This window comes from Aythya ferina, assembly GCF_964211825.1.
Source record: "Aythya ferina genome assembly, chromosome: 1".
NCBI lineage: Eukaryota > Metazoa > Chordata > Aves > Anseriformes > Anatidae > Aythya > Aythya ferina.
The window spans coordinates 83838570-83861014 of NC_140296.1; the positions used below are offsets into that span (position 1 = coordinate 83838570).

General features: G+C 38.7%; 1 protein-coding gene across 4 annotated transcripts in view; it reads left to right on the forward strand.

Annotated features, from left to right (window-relative positions):
• The window catches only part of POLA1 (DNA polymerase alpha 1, catalytic subunit), a 199875-nt gene that overhangs the window by 62672 nt on the left and 114758 nt on the right, over window positions 1-22445 (forward strand). For all 4 annotated transcript variants that reach the window (XM_084492938.1, XM_084492935.1, XM_084492937.1 and 1 more), the window contains exons 27-32: window positions 6431-6463; window positions 8087-8179; window positions 10012-10217; window positions 11514-11646; window positions 13552-13683; window positions 17157-17331. In XM_084492938.1, the coding sequence (XP_084349064.1) occupies window positions 6431-6463; window positions 8087-8179; window positions 10012-10217; window positions 11514-11646; window positions 13552-13683; window positions 17157-17331 (772 nt within the window). The remainder of the gene's footprint in view (window positions 1-6430; window positions 6464-8086; window positions 8180-10011; window positions 10218-11513; window positions 11647-13551; window positions 13684-17156; window positions 17332-22445) is intronic.

Consider the following 22445-nt stretch of genomic DNA (forward strand, 5'->3'; position numbering starts at 1 on the left):
TGGCCACAGTTGTGGTGGACCTGAGAGTTACAAAATGCCCGTGCTGTACAGGTGCCTTTTGCAGCTTGTTAGCCACTCACATTCTTATTACTTTGAGAACCCAGAACTGGGCTAAGAGCTGGGCCAGTTGGCTTCTATCCAGTCAAGTATTCAGCTTTGTCATTGAGCGCTCAGTTTTTCCATTTCCAAGTTTTTAATTGAATTTCTAACAAAGAATCTTTTGGGTGTGGACTTCTTGTTTAGTGTTTTTTCTTTTTTTTTTTTTTTTTCTTTTTTCTTAGCTGTAGGAGTATGTGTCATTGTTTTTCTTCTATCCTAGCACCAAACCAGTTCTTTAAACTGGTCAAATTTCACTTTTAAATTGGCCAAATTTCACTTTGGTATAGTATAATTTGTAATACATTGTGCAGAATGCCCAATAAGGGTGTAACTTCATAAAAAATTAATTCTGTTTTTCTTGTTTTCTTCATTAAAGCTTACCACAAATACCTGAAGTGGAGGTATTGTAGAATTTTAAAGGTACATAATTGTTTCTGGCATCAAGGGAACATTGTCTTTGAGTTGTAATTTGATTCATATCATCCTCTTCAGTGTTTTACTGTCATCTTTGCGTTCCTTGTCAAAATGTGACAAATATACACATGATTTTTGTTGTGTTCGGAGTGTTTCTAATGCTGCCTCTTTGTGCATGCTCTGTTGTTTGTGAGGCAGAAGATCCTACCTTTTGCTGTCATGTAAACGTGTCACTGATCTTTGTGTACATTGCTTCATGCCTTGGAGTCATTCTCCCTTTGGTTTTGGTGCCCCCATCCAGTCTTGGGTTTGTATATATTATCCAGCAAGGTCATGGTGTTGCCTGTCAACTTTGCTGGTGGAGTATGGACAGGTAGTTTCAGTGTTGCTGGAAAAAAAACAACATGGGAGGAAAAATTTTGGATGCATGGGGTGGTGTATTTCTGATGCTTTTGAGCTTATCTAAGACAACGTTTTGGGGAAATAAAACCTTGAATGCATTGTCTAAGTAAAGCAAATGCTCAATTGAAGTTCTTTGAAAGAAATGTATTTACCAGCTATTTGGATTGGGTCACTCCAACCCCACCAAATCGAGTCTGTTGTCTAATGAAAGCATGGCACTGGGATGCTTCATTCTCTATGGCAAGCAAGGTTTCCATCTTTGTTTCACTTTTTCTTATGACATACGTACCTTTTTGTCCTGTGATAGCAACCTTTTTTTGAAAATCCTCCTTAAAAAAAGTCGTCTTGCAGTATTCTGCAGCAATAGCGTAGAGGCTACTTATCATAGCATAGTAACAAAGCTAATGAATGGGTTGTAAAAATACAGGGGTGCAGAAACGCTTATGTAGCCAAGTTAGGGGCAGTGCGTACTGGAGCACAGTCTGTTCATTCCTCCGTATCGTGGGAAGGGCTGGCTAATATCAATGGTTAAAGCTGGTACCAGAAGTATTGCTGTGTAATTACACAAATAAACACCTGGGCTGGAAACAAAATCTCAGGTCTACACGAGGTGACTACAGAATAGTCTTCAAAAATGCATTTTTTGTCAACGCCATATGAACGTTAGTTTTTCTCCTTGTGCAAAGCAAGAGCATAAATGATATTTCTTGCTATGCATCTGTGGTACAGCATTTTTGTAATCATTCTGGTCAGTCTTTTCAGCCTGATCATGTCTTCATGAAGAAATCTTTCTGTTTCCTTATGCCTGTGGCCCTGGGAGTGTACAGAGAATTTGTACGTCTCCAGGAGAAATCTCTGCATTGCACTGCACATTAGTTTTGTGCCCTGTTCTGTTTTAGCTCAGCTAGAAATCTTGTTCTCACGTAAGCATCCTCTTGTCGGGAGATGCTCTTTAGTGGCTTTTAAGTAAGGTGTGTTGAAAACTACTTGATGCAATGGAAAAGCCGTTCCTTGTATATTTGTGTTTTTTTAATCATTCCCTTTCTTAAATCATGTTCTCATTTAATTAAGTAATCAGCGAGTTGGAGTCAAATTAGGACAGGATTTTGCATTTTGGTTTATTGTCTGCAACTGCAGTCTTTCCGTTTCTGTCAACTCACTTTTCATGGGCGAGGGCACGGGCGTGTTGCTGGCCTCGCTTTTACAAGGAGAAAGTTAAAATGGAATTTCACAGATGTTGGCTGTGCGGGGAAGTTCACAGGTTTTCAGAAGTATATGTTTGCTGGGGGGAAGGGGCATGGCTGTACAGATGGGTTGCCAGGCAATTAATTCTTCCTACTTGGATTGCCTGCAATAGGAGACAATCCAGCTCTCATGAGCGGCGCAATATTATTTGCAAAAGGAAACTAACGAGTAACAATTTTCCTATTCTCTTCCTTCTTTCTTCTGTCTTCCCAGCCTCACCATAAACCTCCCTCCCTCCCTTTGCCGCGCACTTCTGAGAAACTGCTCGTGATTGATATGATAGCAGTGCTGTCATTCTTCTTAACAAAAAAAAAAAAGTCATTTTTATTCTAGGTATTTTAATAGAGTCCCATTAAGGATGTATTGCTGACTGAAATATTGGCGTGAAGGGCTCTCACTGAGCTGAGCCCAGGAATTAAGAAGTCAGGAAATCGGCTGCTGCATTGCAAAAGAACCTTGTGTGACACAGTATCTCCTGATTGGGGGGATCATTACTGCTATTATGACTCGACTTGCGTAGGAATTTTAAATTTCATCTGAATGTCAGTAATAACCCTCTTAGCAAATTATCCTGAATAAAATCACGAAGGCATTTTATATAATAGGTGTTGAATTACTGGATAGATTTGCTAATTAAATACTCTTTGTTCTGCTGCAGTTGACATTACAGGGTAAGATCTCGAACAATTATTCTCAACAGCTGTACTTTGTTAAGGGAAAAATTAACCACAAAGTTTATTTTTTTTATACTTGAAGTTGGCAGATTTTTTAAATGTGCTTGAAAAAAATTCCATCATCCAGTTGGTAATGAGAAGATAAATATGCAGGTGTTGCTGTGAAATCAGATAACTACCGACTGCCTTATTAATGAATTTTAGCAAGCCTTTATAACCTTCTGTTTTGTAGCTGTTGGCACTTACAAGTGATCTTCTGTCAGACCGGGTAGCACTAACATATGCCAGTCACTCGATGAAGCTAACTTGTCTGTGACCCTCTTGTAATTACCCACATCCTCCGCTGTCCTCGGAGACAATTGAGAAATGGTCTTTGCGCAGCCAAACCTTTTTTAGTGGGGGATAATTCTATTTTAAAAAATGCTATCTTTCTAACTATTTATAGATAGCTTTTTTTTTTTTTTTTTTAAAGGACGAAGGAGAAAATGCCAGAAATTATTGAGGGTAACAAATGTTAGGCCTTCTTTTCTCTGACACAAACTCTTCTCTTGTCTGTCCAGTGCGTTTAATTGTGCTTCAGTGACTCCCGTTTCCCCTTTGGAGTACTAAGGGAAAGATAAAACCTTCCTCCGTAGGAGTTATCTAATAAGTGAGAGAAGAGGGATGTGGGGGGGTGAATAAGCTAGAATTTTAATGACTGCATGTGAAATTCGGTGTCATGTAGCAGTGACACATGTCTCCAGAAAAATTTCCAAACCCCGTGTAAGGGTGGTGGGCAGTGCCATCCGAATCACTTGTTAGAAATGGGTGAGCGGAATACCCTTTTAAAGCTTTTGGTTAAAATTGAGTCAGATGGACCCGAGCACGTATGGCACGGACAGAATCTGCCGCTCAGACCCACCGTTCTCCTGTTCTTCAGTTCTCTGCTCTGTGTCTAGGTGGAAGGTTGAGGCCAGCACAGCGTTCTGCAAGTTGGGACTTGTAAGCAGAGTTCAGGCATCACGTTGTCCACATACTGAGTTTGCAGCATCAGTGGATGGTCTTTAAAGCGACTGGATGTTTTGGGCTTGGCTTGGAGAAGATAAATTTATAGGTATCCGTATGTGCTTGGGGAATAACCCTGGTAAGGGCGTTCGTTGTGAGTCAGCTGTGCCAGGCTGATACTGTGGTTTGGAGCCTAACCTTTCCTTAGGCTCCTTGAAGCGTATGGTATGTTAGGTTTGCTTAGGTCCACGCCTTTGTACTTCAGGAGAGTGACTCCATCCTTACGTGCAGAAATTTCTTCTTTGAAGAAAATGGCCAGAAAATATGTATGAACGCAAGCTATGTTGAAAGAAAACATTTACGTTTATAAAGCCAGGGACAACAAAAATAAGAATGCCAGGGTGAATTGCATTCAGCATGTAATTCTGTGGTGCATAATTCTAAAACAAACTGGAAGAAGCACAATGGAGCATCATACTCTCTAGGTTTCATCGCTGTGATTGTTTAAAGCTTCAGCAATATTAAAGATGCTTGATACTAATATTGAAGGAATGGCAGTGTTGTCAACCTGCTTGTGCCCTGTTAAGCGGAGATGGGTGCATTGCCTTTCTCTGAGTCATTTTCTGGCAGCAGTGGAATAGAGATGGACAAGACTCTTGGACTCGTTTTAGGCTCGCCGACTTCATGGAGCTTGTGGGATTTCACAGAAACAGCTCTATCCTGTTGCTTCTCTATCCTTTTTCTTTCCTCATCCCTGCTAATTCCTACTGTTTAGCTCCCTGTCACAGACTTCCTGACGACTAGTTGCAATTGTCTTTTTGGCAAATATGGCCAAGGAGTATTGCAATTTAAAGTATGAAAAAACAAACAAACAAACAACAACCTAAAATTTAACTGGGTTGTTAAATTTAATATAATCTGTTAAAATGGTGCATTGCCTGACTATCTTTAAAGCTGGAGTACCAAACTGTGCAGAATGACCTGACAGCCTCTGATTTGTCTTTGCTATAACACGTACTTCAGACTCATCCTCTTTAAGAAGTTGAACGTATGCCAGTAGCAGGACTAGCTGAAAAACCACTGAGGTTTATGCTGAGAGGGGAGGGTAAGGACTGAAACGAGGGAGCAGGGACTAAACAAGTGGAGCCTGGAACCACGTGCCAGAGCACCTGGATGCTGGCAGGACAGGAAAGGGGGAAAAGAGTGGGAATGTGGCCATGTGCCTGAAGGAATGGAGCAGGTGTTGGAGGAGGGGTGAGAAAAGAAGGGTTTCGTGGAAAGGAAGAATGAGATCAGACCTAGAGTGGAATGTGAGAATTGAGAGAAAGTACAGGAAACTGGGAAAGGGTGGGAAGATAAATTAGGGAAGCATGGGAATTAGGGTAAGGAGGGACTGGGAATGGGATTTTGTGGAGGTGAGCCTAGAGTATACGAGGCAGGGAGTTGAGTCTTGGAAGTGGAGAAGTGAAGAATGCAGTTGGAGGTGATGTAGTTAAAGAGTGCAGTGAAAGCACAACTTTCACATCCAGCCCACAGAGCTGCTTTTGCTCTAATTGGTTAACCAGGAGGGTTTAACCACACTGATGCAGCTGCGGCACAGAGTAAACAAACCTGGACCGTGTTTGAACAAGCCATCCTGGATACATGTAAAAGGTCACCTGGAACGGGACCAAGCGCAAAACGGACCAGGCACTTAAATGCTTGCCCAACCTTTCACGCAGCTCCGCAAACTTCACCAATCCTTGGTGCTGCAGCTACGCTTTCCTCTTCGTGTTAATTTTCCTTGGTCGTTACTGCGCTGCGGTGGTGTCTTGGCTTCAGATGATAGATAAACTCTTCTGCCCCTCTCCAGTATGCTGACCTGTGTTGGAGATGGAGACAGTACCCTACTTGTGTGAGGTCTTTATAGCTATTGATGAAGTTCAAAGAATTTCTATTCAGAGGATTCAGGGACCTTGGAATGCACTTGTGGCTGAGGAACAAACCTGGTTACACACAGGTGTGCCCACTGATTCAACATCAGTGCCCTATCTCTGCCCCAACTCCCCGTCCCATTTCTGGTTTCCTCAAGGACTTTGCTTCTTAATGATTCGTTCTGAGATCACTGGAAGAGTGATCAACCTTTTGAGTAGATTCTTGATAAGCAAGCACCATCCAGGCTGTACTGAATAGACAGGACTTTTTTTTTTTTTTTTTTTTTTTTTTTTTTGGATAAAAGTCTCAATGACATCAAGAGATAAGGCAGAAGATCACTGACCTAAATTACTGAAAGAACCTTCGTTCTGGCATTTCCTGGTGAGATTTTATTTGAGCATTTGATTCAATGTTCTTTTTATTTTTTTCCTAGTGTAGAATGTGTGTGCGCACATGCAATTTTGAGATTTGTTTTAATCTTGTTTTAGGGGAGTTAATAATAGCATTAATACGAGGTCAGATGAGAATTTAGTCATGTAATAGGAGTATCAAGGCGACTGTGTGTTGCCAGGAGAGAGGTGGTTTGCTTTGTTTTGAAAGGTGAGAGCATTTGGAATTAGCAACCTAATGGATGTGTTTGCGTGCGTTAGCTTGTAATTATATCATACGCTAATCTTTGATTATTTTTTTCATTTCAGATTTTGATGCATACCAAGGAGATGGTGCAAAAGGTAATGCTGAGCATTTTCATTAAACAACTACCCTTAAAGAGCACACCTGGTGAAATTTTTTATTCTAGGAGAACTGTAACCCAAATAGACCTGAAATCACGTCTTAGGATGCCTGGTTTACAAATGTAATCCTTCCTAATGGATTATAGCTTTTTTCTTTTCCTAGCACAGATATGATCTAGTCCCTGCTTGAAGCCTATGTGCAACTGTTTCAAGCAAATTAGCAACAGTGCTAATTAGAGTTTACTCACAGACCTGTTACATTATGTGTTCTAGTGTTTTATTACGGTTTATTTTCTGGCATCCTTTAAGCTCTGTCACAGGGTGTTTTTCTGACTGTATGGAGTTTCATATGGACATAGCCGTGCTGTAGTTTTTACAGCGGCATTGATTCTCCACCAGTGAAGACATCAGGTTCTCACTTTTCAAGCTAATGTTATTGGATGCATGTGGCCATATTTTGGTGACATTTATTGGTGGTGACAAATTTTCTTTTCACCTTCCTCCTTGCCGTGCCTTTCATACACACCTCAAGCTTATTCATGTGATTCAGTTTGTCCAGAGTTTCCTCCCTTACCGCGAAGTATTATGGCAGGCACTCTTGGTTATGGATAAAAACTCTGGTGGTTGAACACAGTCTTTTCCAGAGTAGGGCATTTGAATTGTTAACAACGATCAGAGTGAGACATAATACGAAGGGCAAAGTTTGTCAGAGAGAAGGAATCAAGTAGGTGGTGGTATTCATCTCCATCCAGCAATAACCATTCAGTAGGTCACCCTGAGGATAAAAATGTATGGGTCATAGTAGCTAGATTCTTATCCAAAAGGAGAAGCTTGCTCTCTAAAGATCTGCTGGCCAGGGGAGGACCAACGCCAGTAACTGGATTATAGCAGAAGAAAAAAGTTGAGAGTAGGAAGACAGAAATGTTAAGCCACATGCAAAATTTGGAAGAAAAAAAAAATTGAAAGAACAGCCTAATCTGGACAGTATTGTCTGTGGTGTTGTCAATTTCTGTACCCATTAGCCAGTACTTAGAGTAGATTTATAAAGCATCTAAGCACTATTTGGTGTTTTTTGTTTGTTAGTTTGTTTTGGTTTTGTTTTTTACTCCAAAGTGACTTTTCTGCAGTAGTATTGTGATGAGCACAAATGAGGTGGGATACAACCTGACTGTGGTATTATCCTTCAGGCACTTTGGCTAAGTAAATGCCTCATCTGAATAGCATGAACTTGTCCGCTCGTATTTCTGAATCTAAGTGAACTTCATTTGTCCTGGCAGGCCAAACTTATTGGTGATTGGAGTTCCCATTGTTTCTCAAGACTAGAAGTGTTCACTGACTTATTTTTCTAACACTTGTATAGTAAAATTTTAACTACTTATTATGTATGCAATTGAATGGTGATTTGTTTTTAGCATAGCAGGGGTTTGTTTCATTTTTCTCTTTGAATTCAAATATGTCTTAATGAGATTTACAGACTTCTCAGTAAAAAAATTACATTTTTTTGCTTTTTATAATTTAAGTGATGATATATGGACAATGATCTTTTGGAGTCTTGAAAATGAGGTGGGACTTTCAAATGATGGAGGGGTTTTGTTTTTCAAAGTGATTTGTTTCATTTAGATGAACCTCGAAGTGATTTATGGAGACACGGATTCCATTATGATAAATACCAATAGTACCAATCTGGATGAGGTCTTCAAGCTGGGGAACAAGGTAAGGAATTTTATTCTTTTTAAAGCTTTCCTGCATGCCTGTGTTTTCACACTGTGAATAGAGCCAAAGGTATTGAGAGAGACCCCCACAGCAGAAGAAGAGTTTAGGACAGGAGGAGGGAGAACTTGACCACTTTTGGGAGCTATGTGGTAATGAAAGCTCAGAGTGCCCTATCTTTAGGTGTAGCTGCTCTGTGCATTTTTATACTGATCTAATTAAAATGAAAAGTGTCGTTCTATAGTGAGCATTTTTACCAATTTAAATTATCAGGAGACTATCTGCATATCTGGTAAGCTGGTACGGAACTAATTTGGAGGAACTGTACTTTACAATTACAATGCAAAAATAATTTTGATTTTAATGATTTGTGTTTTGACATGAGATACATCAATCAGTTTCATTTTTTTTTAGTTATGTAGTATGTATTACACTCTATGTGCCATCAGATTTCCAGTGGCAAATTTAAGTATTAATTTACAGGTTGTACTGAGTATGGAAGAGATCTGTTTGATTTAAAATTGGCAATTGACAATATGCAATCTTTACAGCTGTCTAAAATTGTTGAAGAAAAGTAAGAAAATTTTAAGGAAAAGTTGTGAGAATCTGTTTTTGAGAGGTAGAAATTGCAATGAAAGTAAAATGAGGGCTATGGAAGCCCTCTCCCCCCCCTCCCCCCCCCAACAAAAACAAAACAAAACAAAAAAAACACATTATTTATTTGTAGTCCAATATTCTATGAAAGTCTTGTAAATGTGAGACCAGCGACACTCTGAGTTTTAAGTATGTGTAGCAAGATTGTTGGGATGGAAGAAAGAAATCTTTCTGTTTTTTTTATATTTTGTATTTGCTTTTGGTTTGTCATATGAACTCATAATTTCAGGTGTATTTACATTTCTAGTGTGTAAGAAAGTTACTTTAAGAAAGTTAATTAAACTTCATCTGCATGTTTTTATCTCTATTTTCTTTAATAATAATATTTTCAATAATAATTTTTTAAATCTGTGACGGAATTGTCATAATAGGTTAAATACTTCTGGCTTTGCTTCATGTTTACTTGGAGAATCGGTAGGTTTTTGAGCCTGCATGATTCTTTTTAGAGTCAAATGTTTGGCTTTTTTTATCCCATTGACTTCTTTATCTCAGATCACTTGTTTTAAAGGAGCATGACCTGTTTTAATTAACGTTTGCAAATTAGTAGAAAAGTGTAGAAGAATTACACCTTTTCCTCTCAGAGAAATCAGACTAAAGAAAGTAGGCATGTTGTGGGGAAGGGTGTCAATAAACGCTTGCAGTTTGCGTGCGTGTCTTTCCCAGAGGTATACACATGGAGCTCTGGGATGCAGCCATAGTGCTCCCACCTGTCCCAGGGAAGGGGGAGTGCCTTTTTAAGTTTGTGCTGTCAAGAATTGCAAAGTACCTTTTTTATAAAGGAGGTTTTATATTCCAAGGGACCATCTTTTATCTGTTCCTACCCTGAAACCCCTTGTGTAATTGATTTGAGATTCTAGGTGAAGTAGTTGCCATAATGAGAAGGGCCTAATTCTGTTATCTGCAAGGTCACATTCAGTACCCTGCTTCTCTGCTCTGCTTAATTTTGTTAGGGAGGTAGATATACCAAGCTGTAAATCCTTAGGAAACCAGTGGGGGAACCTTAACTTTAATAGTAGTGATTACTGTGCAGCTTATTTCACGATTAATGGTTCTGCTGAGTCTTTAAAATGTGTCCACAAACACATGGTGCATAATGTTAATTGTTTTAAACTTAATTCTGTGAAAGTTAAATTTGTCCACAGTTAGTGTTGCATTTGGTTTTAATGTTGGCGCATTTGCAGATCAAAAATGAAGTGAACAAGCTGTATAAATTGTTGGAGATCGATATTGATGGAGTCTTCAAGTCCTTGCTGTTGTTAAAGAAGAAGAAATACGCTGCTCTTACTGTGGAACCAACAGGGGATGGGAAATACGTAACTAAACAAGAACTGAAAGGGTTGGATATAGTCCGAAGAGATTGGTGTGATCTTGCAAAAGAAACTGGAAAGTGAGTTTCTTTTTGTGGCATTGTCCTTGTTGCTGTTCTAAACAGTACATGCTTCATAAACATTTGATAACACGTGGCTGTTTCCTGGCCTCTGTAGATTGGTAGCAAACATCAGAGTTGGGGTATCTCAACTGATTGGTGTAGGAGGTGGTAAACATTACATTCTGGCACTTGTTACAGATCATGATTTTACAAGTCCAGGTGTCATTAGCTCCACTGTCTTTACAGCTTCTGTGGAAGCAGTGGATTTGATTTGTTGCAATTTTTATATGTAGTATAATAACCACAGCTGCAATCTTGTGAAAATGGAAGGTGCTACTAGTGTTTGCAGTCATAGGTTCAGATTTATTATTTTTTTTTTTTTTTCAAAGATGGCAAAAGAAATTGGTAGTTGACTGTCTCAGCATCCTCTAAGAAAGCAGTCCAAAGTGTGCAAGAGAGAAGATAGCTTTCCATAGGACTGTTTGTCTTCCATTTTTCAAACAAAGCTTTTCTGATACTACATTATGATGGATAGTGGATTGATGATTTATGAATTATTGCACAGGACATTTTTATGCTCAACTTCAGTGGAGATAATACTTTCAACAATGTAGGAAAAAACACCCTGGAGTGGATGGAGAGATGGTCATCAAGGGACTGACTCAACTTACGTTGCATGCTGCCTCTTGAAAACTTAAATTGTGGTCCAAATGCATCTAAAAATGAGTACTTTTTTACATTTGTAAAAATACACCACACACTTGCTTACTGTTCTTAAGACTTGCATTTTCTAAGAAAAGACGCATCATAATAGAAGCAAAATTTTCCAAGTTAGGAATGTATTAGTAATTAAAGCTATACAAATGTTTGAGAGTGTTCTTTAGTGACTAACTCTTCTGCAGCTGGCAGATCTTCCCAACCACATTTTACAGAAATAGGCAAGACTTTGCTTGCTTTAACTTTGTGTGTTCTCTTCTCTCTTCTCCTCGGTTCCCCCATTTCAGATACCTGCTTTGCAATAATAAATGGCAAAGCAAAATGGAACAGAAAATGGAATCTAGTTGGACTCAGCAATTCCAGACCACCGTTTCACATTAGAACTATTTACAATAATTTGCTTAGTAAAATAAATGAATAAATAAAATAAAACACAACAGAAAATATATATACAGGCAAATTGCTATAAATTTTGGATCAGACTTCATCCTCAGTTTCCTTAACTTGTAGAGGTAACCCATGGGAAGGGAGGAATGTGTTTGCTGTAATGGTTTTGCGTGTTTTAAGCTTTCCTTGATTTCTGAACTGTTTTTGCAGCTATGTAATTGGTCAGATTCTTTCTGATCAGCCCCGAGACATAATTGTGGAAAACATTCAAAGGCGGCTTATAGAAATTGGAGAAAACGTGATGAATGGCCGGATCCCAGTAAATCAGTATGAAATAAACAAGGTAAATGAAGTTTCAGCTCTTTTGTGTCTCAGGAAGCTTTACTGTTCCTGCTACTGACTCCTGATAAAGATCTTTTTAATCCTTATGATGCTGTGAAATGGTTTAGTGGTAGGCTTTGCAGTGCTAAGTTGACAGTTGGACTTGGCCTTAGAGCTTCTCTCCAACCTGTCTGTATGTGCAAAGGGCATAGACTTCTTTTACTACATAGTTACTATGTGGACCTCTTGTATAACAAATTAAACTTATTTACCACAAAATAAAAACTTGTGCATGCATATTAATTGTTGTTTCCTATGGGGGGCATCTTTTCAAGCAATCTGAAGTCTGCTGCTGTCTGACAATTTGTTTTTTCCTGTGTGTTTGTTCTCCTTAGCTGCTTATTGTGTGTTTTTTATATATATTTAGAAACCCTCTCTATTTTAAACAGTAGTTTTATTTATTTTTATTGCATTTATACTGCTCTTTTTCACTGATGTTTCGTCTTGGCTGTCAGCACAGTGTTTATTGTTGTATGCAAAAGCTTGACTACATACTCCCAATGAGAGAACAGAATTACAGAATAATTTCTGTTCTGAAAATTCCTAGGATTGGTATCCTGCATTGTGAGATACCGAATAGCATAGAACATACTGTAGAGATCCTACAATCAAAGTAAAAACACTTTGTTGAGCTGTAAGCTGGTCTTGCTTTCTCAGAATAATAGCTGTCTCATGTCCCATCCTGCTCTCCTGTCCGCTGGTTCTGGACTTTGACAATTATGGGAAAGGCTGTGCTTTCAAAAGTTTTCTCCCAAATCATTATTTTGTATTTCTGGTTGAAAATACTTAAACTGAAGAAAACGATGAAAAGAACCAAGTGTTCTGTTTTATAGAAAACCCATATAAAAGCATAGTGTTGTCAGTTTGTTTCCTTTTAAAGCTCCATAGAAGGAAACTAATATTCGCTTAGAGATCTTATTCAAGACTTTACTACAGCAAGAAGCGAAATACTCTGTTTTATCTACAGGATTTTTAGCAAAAAGTATGTTTTTGGTTTATTTTTATGAATCCTCAATGAAACTTATATTTTGGTCTTCAAAATTCTCCCACTTGCCAGGGGTGTTTGATTAATAAATTGGGTATTATATTCTCCTCTCATGGTTCTGTGAAACAGATATCCCAAATTTACTTCATCCAGAGTGTCTTTCTTTTGCCAGCTGGTCATCTGTTCTGTAAGACTGTGTTAATAAATCAGTTAAGAAATGCGTTCAGGTTGTCATCAGACTGTTAGAGAAAACAGTGTTTTTTATGGTTTATGTAAATATTTTGTCATCCATTTCTTACACTCTTCTTACTGCAAATATTGTCACAGTACTTAGTGTCCCAATAATACCTACGGAATAGTTTTCACTTTTAAATGCAGAATTTTCCTGTTTTACTACTTTGGAGATAATTTATGTATTTCCCTATTTAGTTGAATGTGTAAGTTGTTTTTAAGAATTAGGATAAGGGTAAATATTTAAATATAGCAATACAGTTTATATACAGCTTACTGAGTTAAATCTCAGTAGTACGAGATGCATGAAAATGTTTAAATGCAGTCATTTGATACAGAGCTTGTTAAAATACACTTACCTGCTTGATAATCAGATCTGCTTTATGACCTGAACTGCTGCAGGGCTAAGGGCATAATATCTGGCTCTGTTTTTCTATTTTGTGTAATGTTTTCAACTTCAATTACTTAAAATTGAAAACGATTGCATTGTATCTCTATTATGTCTTTTTTTTTCATGTTGCAAAAAGTGGATAGTACGTAGATGAAGATGGCTACCATGTAGTCTTGTCTCTTAAAGTTGTGAGTTGTCCATCACTGAGGTAAAATACTTTTCTCACAGTTATGTCTCTGTTTTCTCCTTTGATCTTTTAGGCCTTGACAAAAGATCCACAGGATTATCCTGACAAAAAAAGCTTACCACATGTGCATGTTGCCATGTGGATAAACTCTCAAGGAGGCCGAAAGGTGAAGGCAGGAGATACAGTGTCATATATCATTTGTCAGGTAAAAATGTCTTTATTGATAGCTGAATGCTAGATACTGTTTTGAGAGATGACAATGAAAACCAACTCCTGGAAAAGTGTTTTGATGTTTGCTTGTTTGCAGTGAGATTACATTGTAGTTTAAAACAGTTCTCTATGATAAATTTGGTTTTATAGGGTCAGGAAAAACAGACATGATCAGTTCAGCTCATCTGGTCATTTCCATATAATGGCTTAAAATTTCCCCAAATTTTTGTTAGTATTTAATTATTACCAATTAATTTTAAAGAATGCATCCAACCTTTGTTTTAAGGAGAAAAAAGTTCTGGTGGCGAAGAACCTGTCATTTTTGCAAAACTCTTTGGTGGTGGCAGTTAAATATTGTTGTTCCAGTCTCAGCCTGCGTCTTTCTAGTTCATAGATGCGGTGCCAGATTCAATGACTGTTGGTTAGACCGGGGAATTTGAGGAGCCTTCTGTTTTCAGGTGTTTATCCTGTAAATGGTTTTACAGCTTCCTAAGATGACATCATCTTTGTGACAGCCAGAACAGTGAAGCAGTTGTTTGTTGTGTTTTTTTTTTTGAACTGCTTTGCACTGAGACATACTTTCCTTTTTTCTGGGCTGTTGACAATTTTTGTGGGGCTTTCTTTTGGGGCGGGGAGATGCACTATCTAAATGTGATAGTGTATCAGTGTCAAATATACATTTAATTCCACTTTACAAATTGCGTTAAATTATTCTGTTCATGCATCTGGGAATTATTTTTGTCTACAACCCCATACCAGTCATTCACTTTGCTGATTCAACATGATAACCTTAGCTTTTTTCATCTGTGAAGATTTTGGAAATTGAATCACCAGCTCCTTCCAATCCTCAAAATACTACAAGAAACTCCCAAATACATGTATATACTGCGTTGCATGTACTGTGATTCTTTGAAGAGTCCAAGTCTGACATTGAGTCGCATTCCTTTACTCTGAAGCTAAGCTGCTGGAACGAGTTCAAAAATGCCCTTAGGAACATGGCCTAAGTGTGTTTGGGTGTGTGGTTCAGTGGGAGGAATGTGCCACGCTCCTTTCCACATGCAAGTGGGAAGGGATTACGGCACCCTTCTACGAGAAGCATGGAAGCTTTTAACCCATTCCCCTCTCATTATCGTTGACATCACTGTGCCTTTCCAGCTGTTTCTCCACAGCATTCTTGTTACTCTGATCTTGAGCATGAACTGAAGAAAAATAAAACCTCCACAGGTATAAAACTCGTAAGAAAGTTCCTGCCCTTTGTTGATGAAAGCTTGCTCAGAGTTCTATAGAACTAGTTGGAGAACATTTTGGATTTGCTTTTTAGTTGGAAGTTCTTTATTGTCATTAGTGTTTTTCGGCTCATAAAACAGGCATAATTTCTTTCCCTCTGCTGGTAAGTTCACCTGATGGAGTTCTGTAGGGGAAGCGTTGTGGAATTTCTTGAGGCTGCTTTCTACTAAATGAAGCTTGAGTGAGTCAGCTTTCTTTCCTTGTCATCTTCTCTGACTGCTGGTAAATCCTGCTTCTCCTGGGAAATACAGTTGTTACAATAAAATCCAGTAGGCCTTTTAGTTTAATTTAATAGCAGTACACTGTTCTTAGTCATCTTACCATGTGTTTGACCATCTACTTAATATTTATTAGCGCTTCCTTCTGAAGTAACCTGGCCTGAAAATACTTTGCTGTTTCCCATTTAAAAGGAGGCAGGCTAAGTTCTGCTGCTGAAGACTGGAAGTAATTAGTGTCCTTCCTTAGGCAGCGCTGTCTACTGTGTGTGCTAAGGAAACATTAAAAAATGTAGGTGACACGTGTGGAATGTATGTCAGCACATTACCTGCTGTTACACAGCAGAGGGATGCTCCAGAGTCATGGATGTTTTAAAAACTCCACTGCTTGATTTTTGGATGCTTGGTATCATTGTCTTTCAGGTGTTTAAACATGTTTATGAAACATGGACCTCTTAGTAGCTAGGTACTGATGTGAGTGACTTGGATATTGTTATTTCATGAATACATACTCTAGTTTGGATTTGCTTAAAAATATAAAAACTGAGTTGGATTAAATGAGCCAAGGGATCTCTTATGCAAAACTGATGGGCTTGTGAACGCTACAACGTATCCCTATTTCATCTCCTTTATCTTTAAAAACTGAAACATATTGTTTTTTTTACTTAATTGAGAGTTCTTATCCTGGTATGAAGAAGCTGCCAAGACTTAGGAGAGCTGGGCCCTGGGTACGGCTGAGCAATGACACAATGCAAGAGAAGAATGTACTTGTTGAAAGAAGAGAGCTGAAGGAATTGCATTACAATTATTTTAGCAAAGCAGCTGGATGAGCTGAATAGTCCTAAATTAATTTTGTTCTGAATACTGAGTTGTCTGAAAGGAGTAGGAGGGACCAATGGCTTGCAGTCTGTCTTTTTTAGTGATGGATTTTCAGTCCATGGTTGCTGACCCTATAGAAGCCGGTATCTTGCCTTATCTGCAAAAGAAAGGTGTCGTGTTAATGCTAACTTTTATTTAGCTGTGAGAAAGGCAAGAGGACTGTATACTTAGCAAAAAATACATTCTGGTCTCCTTCCCCCACCCCTTCAAGGTTTACTTCTATTCCTGAATACTTGATAAAATCCTACTGTAAGTTCTGCTGTAGGATTTTGACACACATTAGAAATATAGTTTCCTAGTGTAGCTGTGGACTGGTAATAAGTTGCATTCTACTGAAGAGTACAATCTTTTTAGAGTTGATACTTAATTCCTCAGCAAACACTGTTTACAATTTAATTACCTTCCCAAATCTATTTATTTTTCCCTCATCTTTCTGTTTTGAGTTGGAGAAGAATTTAATGTATGCTCTAAGCCTCTGAGTGGCGTTTCTCTTTTGTGTTTCTTTCAGTATTTTTTACTCTTTCAATCGGATACTATTGCCTCTTGTCATTTATTTTCATGCCAATAAATGGTGGTCCGTTCTCTGACCATTCATTCTGTTTGTTTTTTTTATAGAATCAAAGCATATAAATTTCATAGCAAAAGAGATATAGTTTCAATATCCAGGACTTGGAATTTGCTTGTTGTGCAAAATGATAATGCTAGTTTAGTACAAAGTGAATCCAAAATGCATGCCCTCTGCATATTTTTAACTGGGCTGACGGTTACAATGTGTTTTCATTGTGCATTTCAGAATTGACAGATGGGACTGTTTACTCTGTCTACTCTTACTGATTTGCACGTGTAGGCTGCAATAATACAAGCTGGATTTACATTCTTGAACTTGCTAGTTGATGCCAGCATCAGCAGTGTATTTTTTTTTACTACTGTTGGATTTGTATTGGATGCATAATAAATCAACCAAAAGAGCGATTGTGTAACAATTTTGTATTAAAATAATAAATAATATTTGAAGCATAATCCTTTGTATAGATTAAATGTGGATATTACTTTTTTCATACCTTTTTATTTCTGTCTCCTGTCTTAGGATGGATCAAATCTCAGTGCCAGTCAGCGAGCATATGCTCCAGAACAGTTGCAAAAGCAAGACAATCTTACTGTTGATACTCAATACTACTTGTCACAGCAAATACATCCAGTAGTTGCTAGAATATGTGAGCCTATAGAGGGAATCGACTCTGTTCTTATTGCAACGTGGTTAGGTAAGTATTCTAAATTCAGTTTATTTAAAGAATTACAAGAGACAAAGTGAGAAGTTTAAATGCATGTTTCATAACAGAAATGCTTCTGAAAAATCAGTCTTTGTGCAGTGAATGATAAGCATGTTTTAGGCAGTCTATAGAAAGCAATTTGGATTGTAGGTATGACTTGTATGACTACTGCAGAATAACATTTTTCAGGAGGTGCTCATTAACGTGAACATGATCTCATAATCCTGTTCAGAGCTGCAAAAATCTCTTGTTCATGTGACAGTACTGCAAGTGTTTGGTGACAGTACTATTGCACATCTCTGAGATTTTCCTAAGCTACGGAAGTAGTTCTGGAGCATGCGCTCTCTAGCACTCTCTAGAGAAACCAGTTGTAATTATAACGAAAGGATACAATTTTTTTAGTATTCTGTAAGTGTAGAATTGTTTTTTTTCTAGAACTGACCTACTGGGTAACAGAAACACAAAACCTGACTAACAGTCTTCATTTCTCCATATGGGGCAGGCAAGCAGCCAAAAAAAAGTGCTATAAAAATGTGCATAACGCTAGTGACCACAGAATCACAAGTTTTTATTCCAAGGAGCAACAGGGAATTGCCCTTGTTAGAGCTGGTTTTCCTTTTAAGAGGATGTTAAAGTGATTAGATATTTTTCTGCCCAATTCTGATTGCCTTCTCCATCTCTAGAAGGAAGTACGGGTGTTAAAAAAAATAAAGCATTCTTACAAGCATCCTTTTCTGAAAATATAATGATTTGTGTGTAATCTTTTCTGTATTGTTTCCTCCCTAAAAATGATTCACTAATAGGCGTGGTCTCCTAGATAAACAGAAATTTTGTGATCTGTATAGCCCACACCTCACTTGGTTTTTGAAACTCTTAACTCTAGGATGTGGAAAAAGCTGTTAATCTTGCTGGTCAATGAGTTCTTGACAAGACTGTCCTCTACCACAAGAAATCTTTGAGCGTTTGTCCTGTGTGAGTTTAATCATCTCCTATTTGATACCATGTCTGTAGGAAGTTCAGACCTGCAGAGATGGCTTCAAGCATTCTGAAGTTGTGAACCAAAGAGGAGTTGGTCCTCAGTGTTTATGTATTCAGGAGATGGCCAAGGTCCAAGAACTGGCCACTTAAAACCAGCAGGCGATGCGTTGTCAGGACTGTTCACCTGGGACAAGGCACCTCTGTAGCTTCATCCTAAAACACCTTAATATCCCAGGACAGTCTATATAATGTGCACCTTTTCCATCTCCATTTCTAAGTTGTCCGTAAAATCAAACAACTTTGGGAGTGTGAGCACAATGAGCACAGACGTGGTTGTTTGGCTGTGGGAGTGCATCTTGGAGGCATTGGGTGTTGCTGTGTATCCCCAGCTGCTCTGGTCCTTTGAGGAGGTGTCAGTCCTACTTCGCACACACAAATCATGCTGTTTATGTGGTAGGGCCTCAGTATACAACTTTCCCTTGATGTCAGAGTGGACTATGTGGCCAAACTGAAAAGGATTTTACTTAGGTTTAAAATTTTAAAATATGAGGCAGGCTTGCACTTTATTTAAGTAAAAGAAAAAAAAAAAGCCTAGTATTTGTGGAGCAAAGGTTGTTGGTCCTGTAAAGTTAGGCTCAAATTCAGAGGTTTTCTTTATTCACAACAAGTTAAATTTATAAGATTATCTCCCTTCAGGCACCTAAATTAAGTGCCCAGGTTTTAAGAGCTGTATGCCACTTGATGGCATCAAGATGGAGATTTAAAAAAATAAAAGAATAATAAAAAGATAATATATGGGAATATTATGTTATCTCTATATGTTATGATATAATTATGGTGTCATAATTATATATGATAATACGTCATATATTACCATTGTTATCTTCATCTTTGTTTACTTGGCAGTGCTTAAATTGAGTTTGGGATTAAAGTCTAGACTTTTTCAAAACTGTCTTTCTACTTATGTGTTTATATACAGCACTTAATCAGAGTTGTACATAAATTGTTGCAAGTTGAAGTTATCGCAGAGCTTTTTTAAACAGTACTGTAAGGATAGTCAAGTGTGTTTGTTTCAGAGGAAATGAAAATGATTTCAAGTGTACAAGATATTAGAGTCCAGCTTAGCAGCAAAAGTGTTACCGTTGTTTCTTAAGTTGGGCTTTTTTTGTATAGTGTATTCATAATGTTACACAGCCAAATTCTTGTTTTCCTTATCTTTTTGCAAAAGAGCATATTTTTCTATTTTGAAGAAGAAAGCTACTGTTCTGGAGGGATACCTAGCTGTCATATCTGTGGGCTGGAACTTTTTTATGCATTCTCATTGTGTGTTCTTCTCTGTCTGATCTGATTTATCGTGTTATGTTGTGGAAGGGTCTGTATAGGGAGAATGATTGTAGCAAAAAGGTCTCAGCTTTTTAACAGGATCTCCTTATAACGTGAATATTTAATTGATATATCACCGTGTTAGTCCAAGTAGATAAAATTGAGCTCTGCTTAGGGAGACTTGGCTTACAGCAAAATGATGAAAAGTTCTTTGTTCTGTCTGTGCTCAAAGTAAGTTATTTTAACTAAGCTATTTTAGACACTGAAGAACAAAAGCAAATAACCACACCTAAAAATTGCAGAGAACTCTTTAAATATCACATTTATTCCCTATGGAATCAAGCTGAAAATTGCCTTTTGTTTTCGGACATTGTAGGAGGTCTGCCTAGCCTTAAGAGATGGAAATTCATTGTTTCTAAAAATGAGAACCTCCTGAGCATACTCCTGCATTCCCTCTTTTTCTTCAAGTTCTCAGGGAAATGCAGTGACAAGATGAGGGTTGTCAGTGCTTTTGAAACTAAGTAAAATGTGCAATCTGATGATTTCAGTCAATAAATCTGATCTTTTTCAGTGCTTGGAGACCTGGCTTAGATCATCTTGAAGCTGACCATTGTTTTTAATCAAAAAGATCTTGATTGGCAGAACACTTCTTTTAACAAATTTATTTTACACTTTGTTGTTATTTAGATATTACTTCTGGTGTCAAAGAAAAATCCAACGTTGTTTCTCTGTCATCAAAAGCATCTAAACATTACGGAAGCAGAGTCAGGCCTAGACTATGTCATGGTTATCTGAATGAGATGTGCTGCTGCTGCTGCTTTACAAACAGAAGTGCGCATCGGCACTCTGTAAGGTGTTTGACATTGGGGCGTTTTGTAGGAAGGTTATCTGATTTTGGGGGAGTCATTCCTGGGTCCTGCTGAGGCTCATCATCATGAATATCTCCAGCACCCGTTCCTCCTTCCTCCCAGTGCCTGCACATTAAATCCTTCTTGTAAGATCCCCCACCTGCCTTAAAGGTATGTTTTTTTTAGGGAGTCATTTACTAGGTACCCGTCATGGTTAGCAGTACCCAGAGTGCCCCTCCTGATAGGACTGGCTGAGCTCACCATGTGGCAAGCAAGGACTGGGGAAGCTTCTCTATTTTTCCTTGGGTTTCTCACATTAGGCAGTGAGGTGAGAGCAGAGGGGTGGGAATGAAAGTTAAAGAAATGTCAAAAACCCATGACAATAGAGTAAAAAGCACCAGAGTGCATGGATTTTGTTGTTTGTGGCTTGGCTTCTTTCTTTTCTCTACAGTGCTTTAGCCATACTTAGAAGCTCGGGCTTGCTGAAGCATGGTTTGTGGGGCAGACGTACCCCAGTCCCCTCACGGCTGTGGTCAGGGCACAGATGTGAGGTGGGGGAGAGGAGAAGGGCCTCACCATGGAGAGGGATGTACACACAGGGTCTGTTCTCTGTATAGTTTGGGTTTCATTGCTCGTCTTTCTCAATAAAACTAAGTACTGGCCTGGCCTGGGCTCACCTCTGCCTGAAGTGGCAGTGGGAGCCCGGCTCGGCGTTGGCACGGGTACCCACACACTCGGGGGTTACCACCAAGCCGTCCGCACATCCTGGGACAAATCCTCTTCGGGAAGCGGGCTGCCCGTGCCCGGCAGGAGCCTGTCTGTCACGAGCAGCAGCGAAAAACCCCAAACTCGCTTTTTTTTTTTTGATGTGCAAAGCTGCCGGCCGCCTGGGCCCGGCCGCGGCTCTAGGTGGCAGCACCAGCCCTCTGTGCGCCGGCCCTGAGGGGCACGCACACACCAAGCGGGCAGAAACACCCCGGGATGGGGCCCACAAAAGACAAAATCCGCGGAAGAACGCGATAGCCTCTTCCCAAATGTTTCCCTGAAAGCTGAAACCTGGCGGCTCCGCTGCCTTTTGTGTTTGTCGCTCCTGTGCGCTTGGGAGAGGGCAGAAATGGCAATAATAGCCTGTGGAAAATCTGGAAAACTATCTGCAGAAATTTGTGTTTTCAAAACATTACGCTTAGTTCAATATACTTGGCGTTTCAGTTTCCTCAGTGACCTTTTCGCTTGCCAGAAATGCTTTAACAATTCTGTTCCGTAATTCCGGAACAAGTTCTGGAACTTTCCTTTATCACTTACTTTTGGCACTCTGCTCATCTGCGAGTTTTAGCATTACCCTCCTTTCCTTTGTCATGCGTGCAACTTTGCCTTTTTTTTTTTTTTTTTTTTTTTTTGACAGACTGGAAAGCTTACCTGGGGCATAGGTACGTTTAGATAAATTCTCAGAGTAACACAAACTCCTTTTCATTTTTCTTGATGTCACAGAAGATGAGAGGAGTTCAAAGAAGCTCACTGGGCCTTCTCATTCTAACTACTTAAAATAAAAATAAATAAATAAAAATAGTTTAAAAAAAAAATCCCATTCACTAGAAATTCCCTGTTTTGCTTACCAAATATTGTAATATCCCCAGTATGACCTGGTCCCAGAGGAGACAAGTTGTGTGTGAAATGCATTAATTGAACCAACTAACCATTCCTGAAAGGAGATAATAGAAAAAATAGGTCCCAGTTCCATGAGATAATTAATGTAGGCATGGTGTTTAAAAGCCTGATTTGCAGTCCCTTTGATTTCACTGGGGCTGTTTACACACTAAAAATTAAATGTATACTGGGATCATCACAATATTTCAATAATTTTTTTTTTCTGTTTTTCTCTCCAGCCAAAACAGCTAAGAAAGTTCAGAGATAGGTGCGGTTCAGATTCTTCAGTGAATATATTTTTTTTCCTTTTTA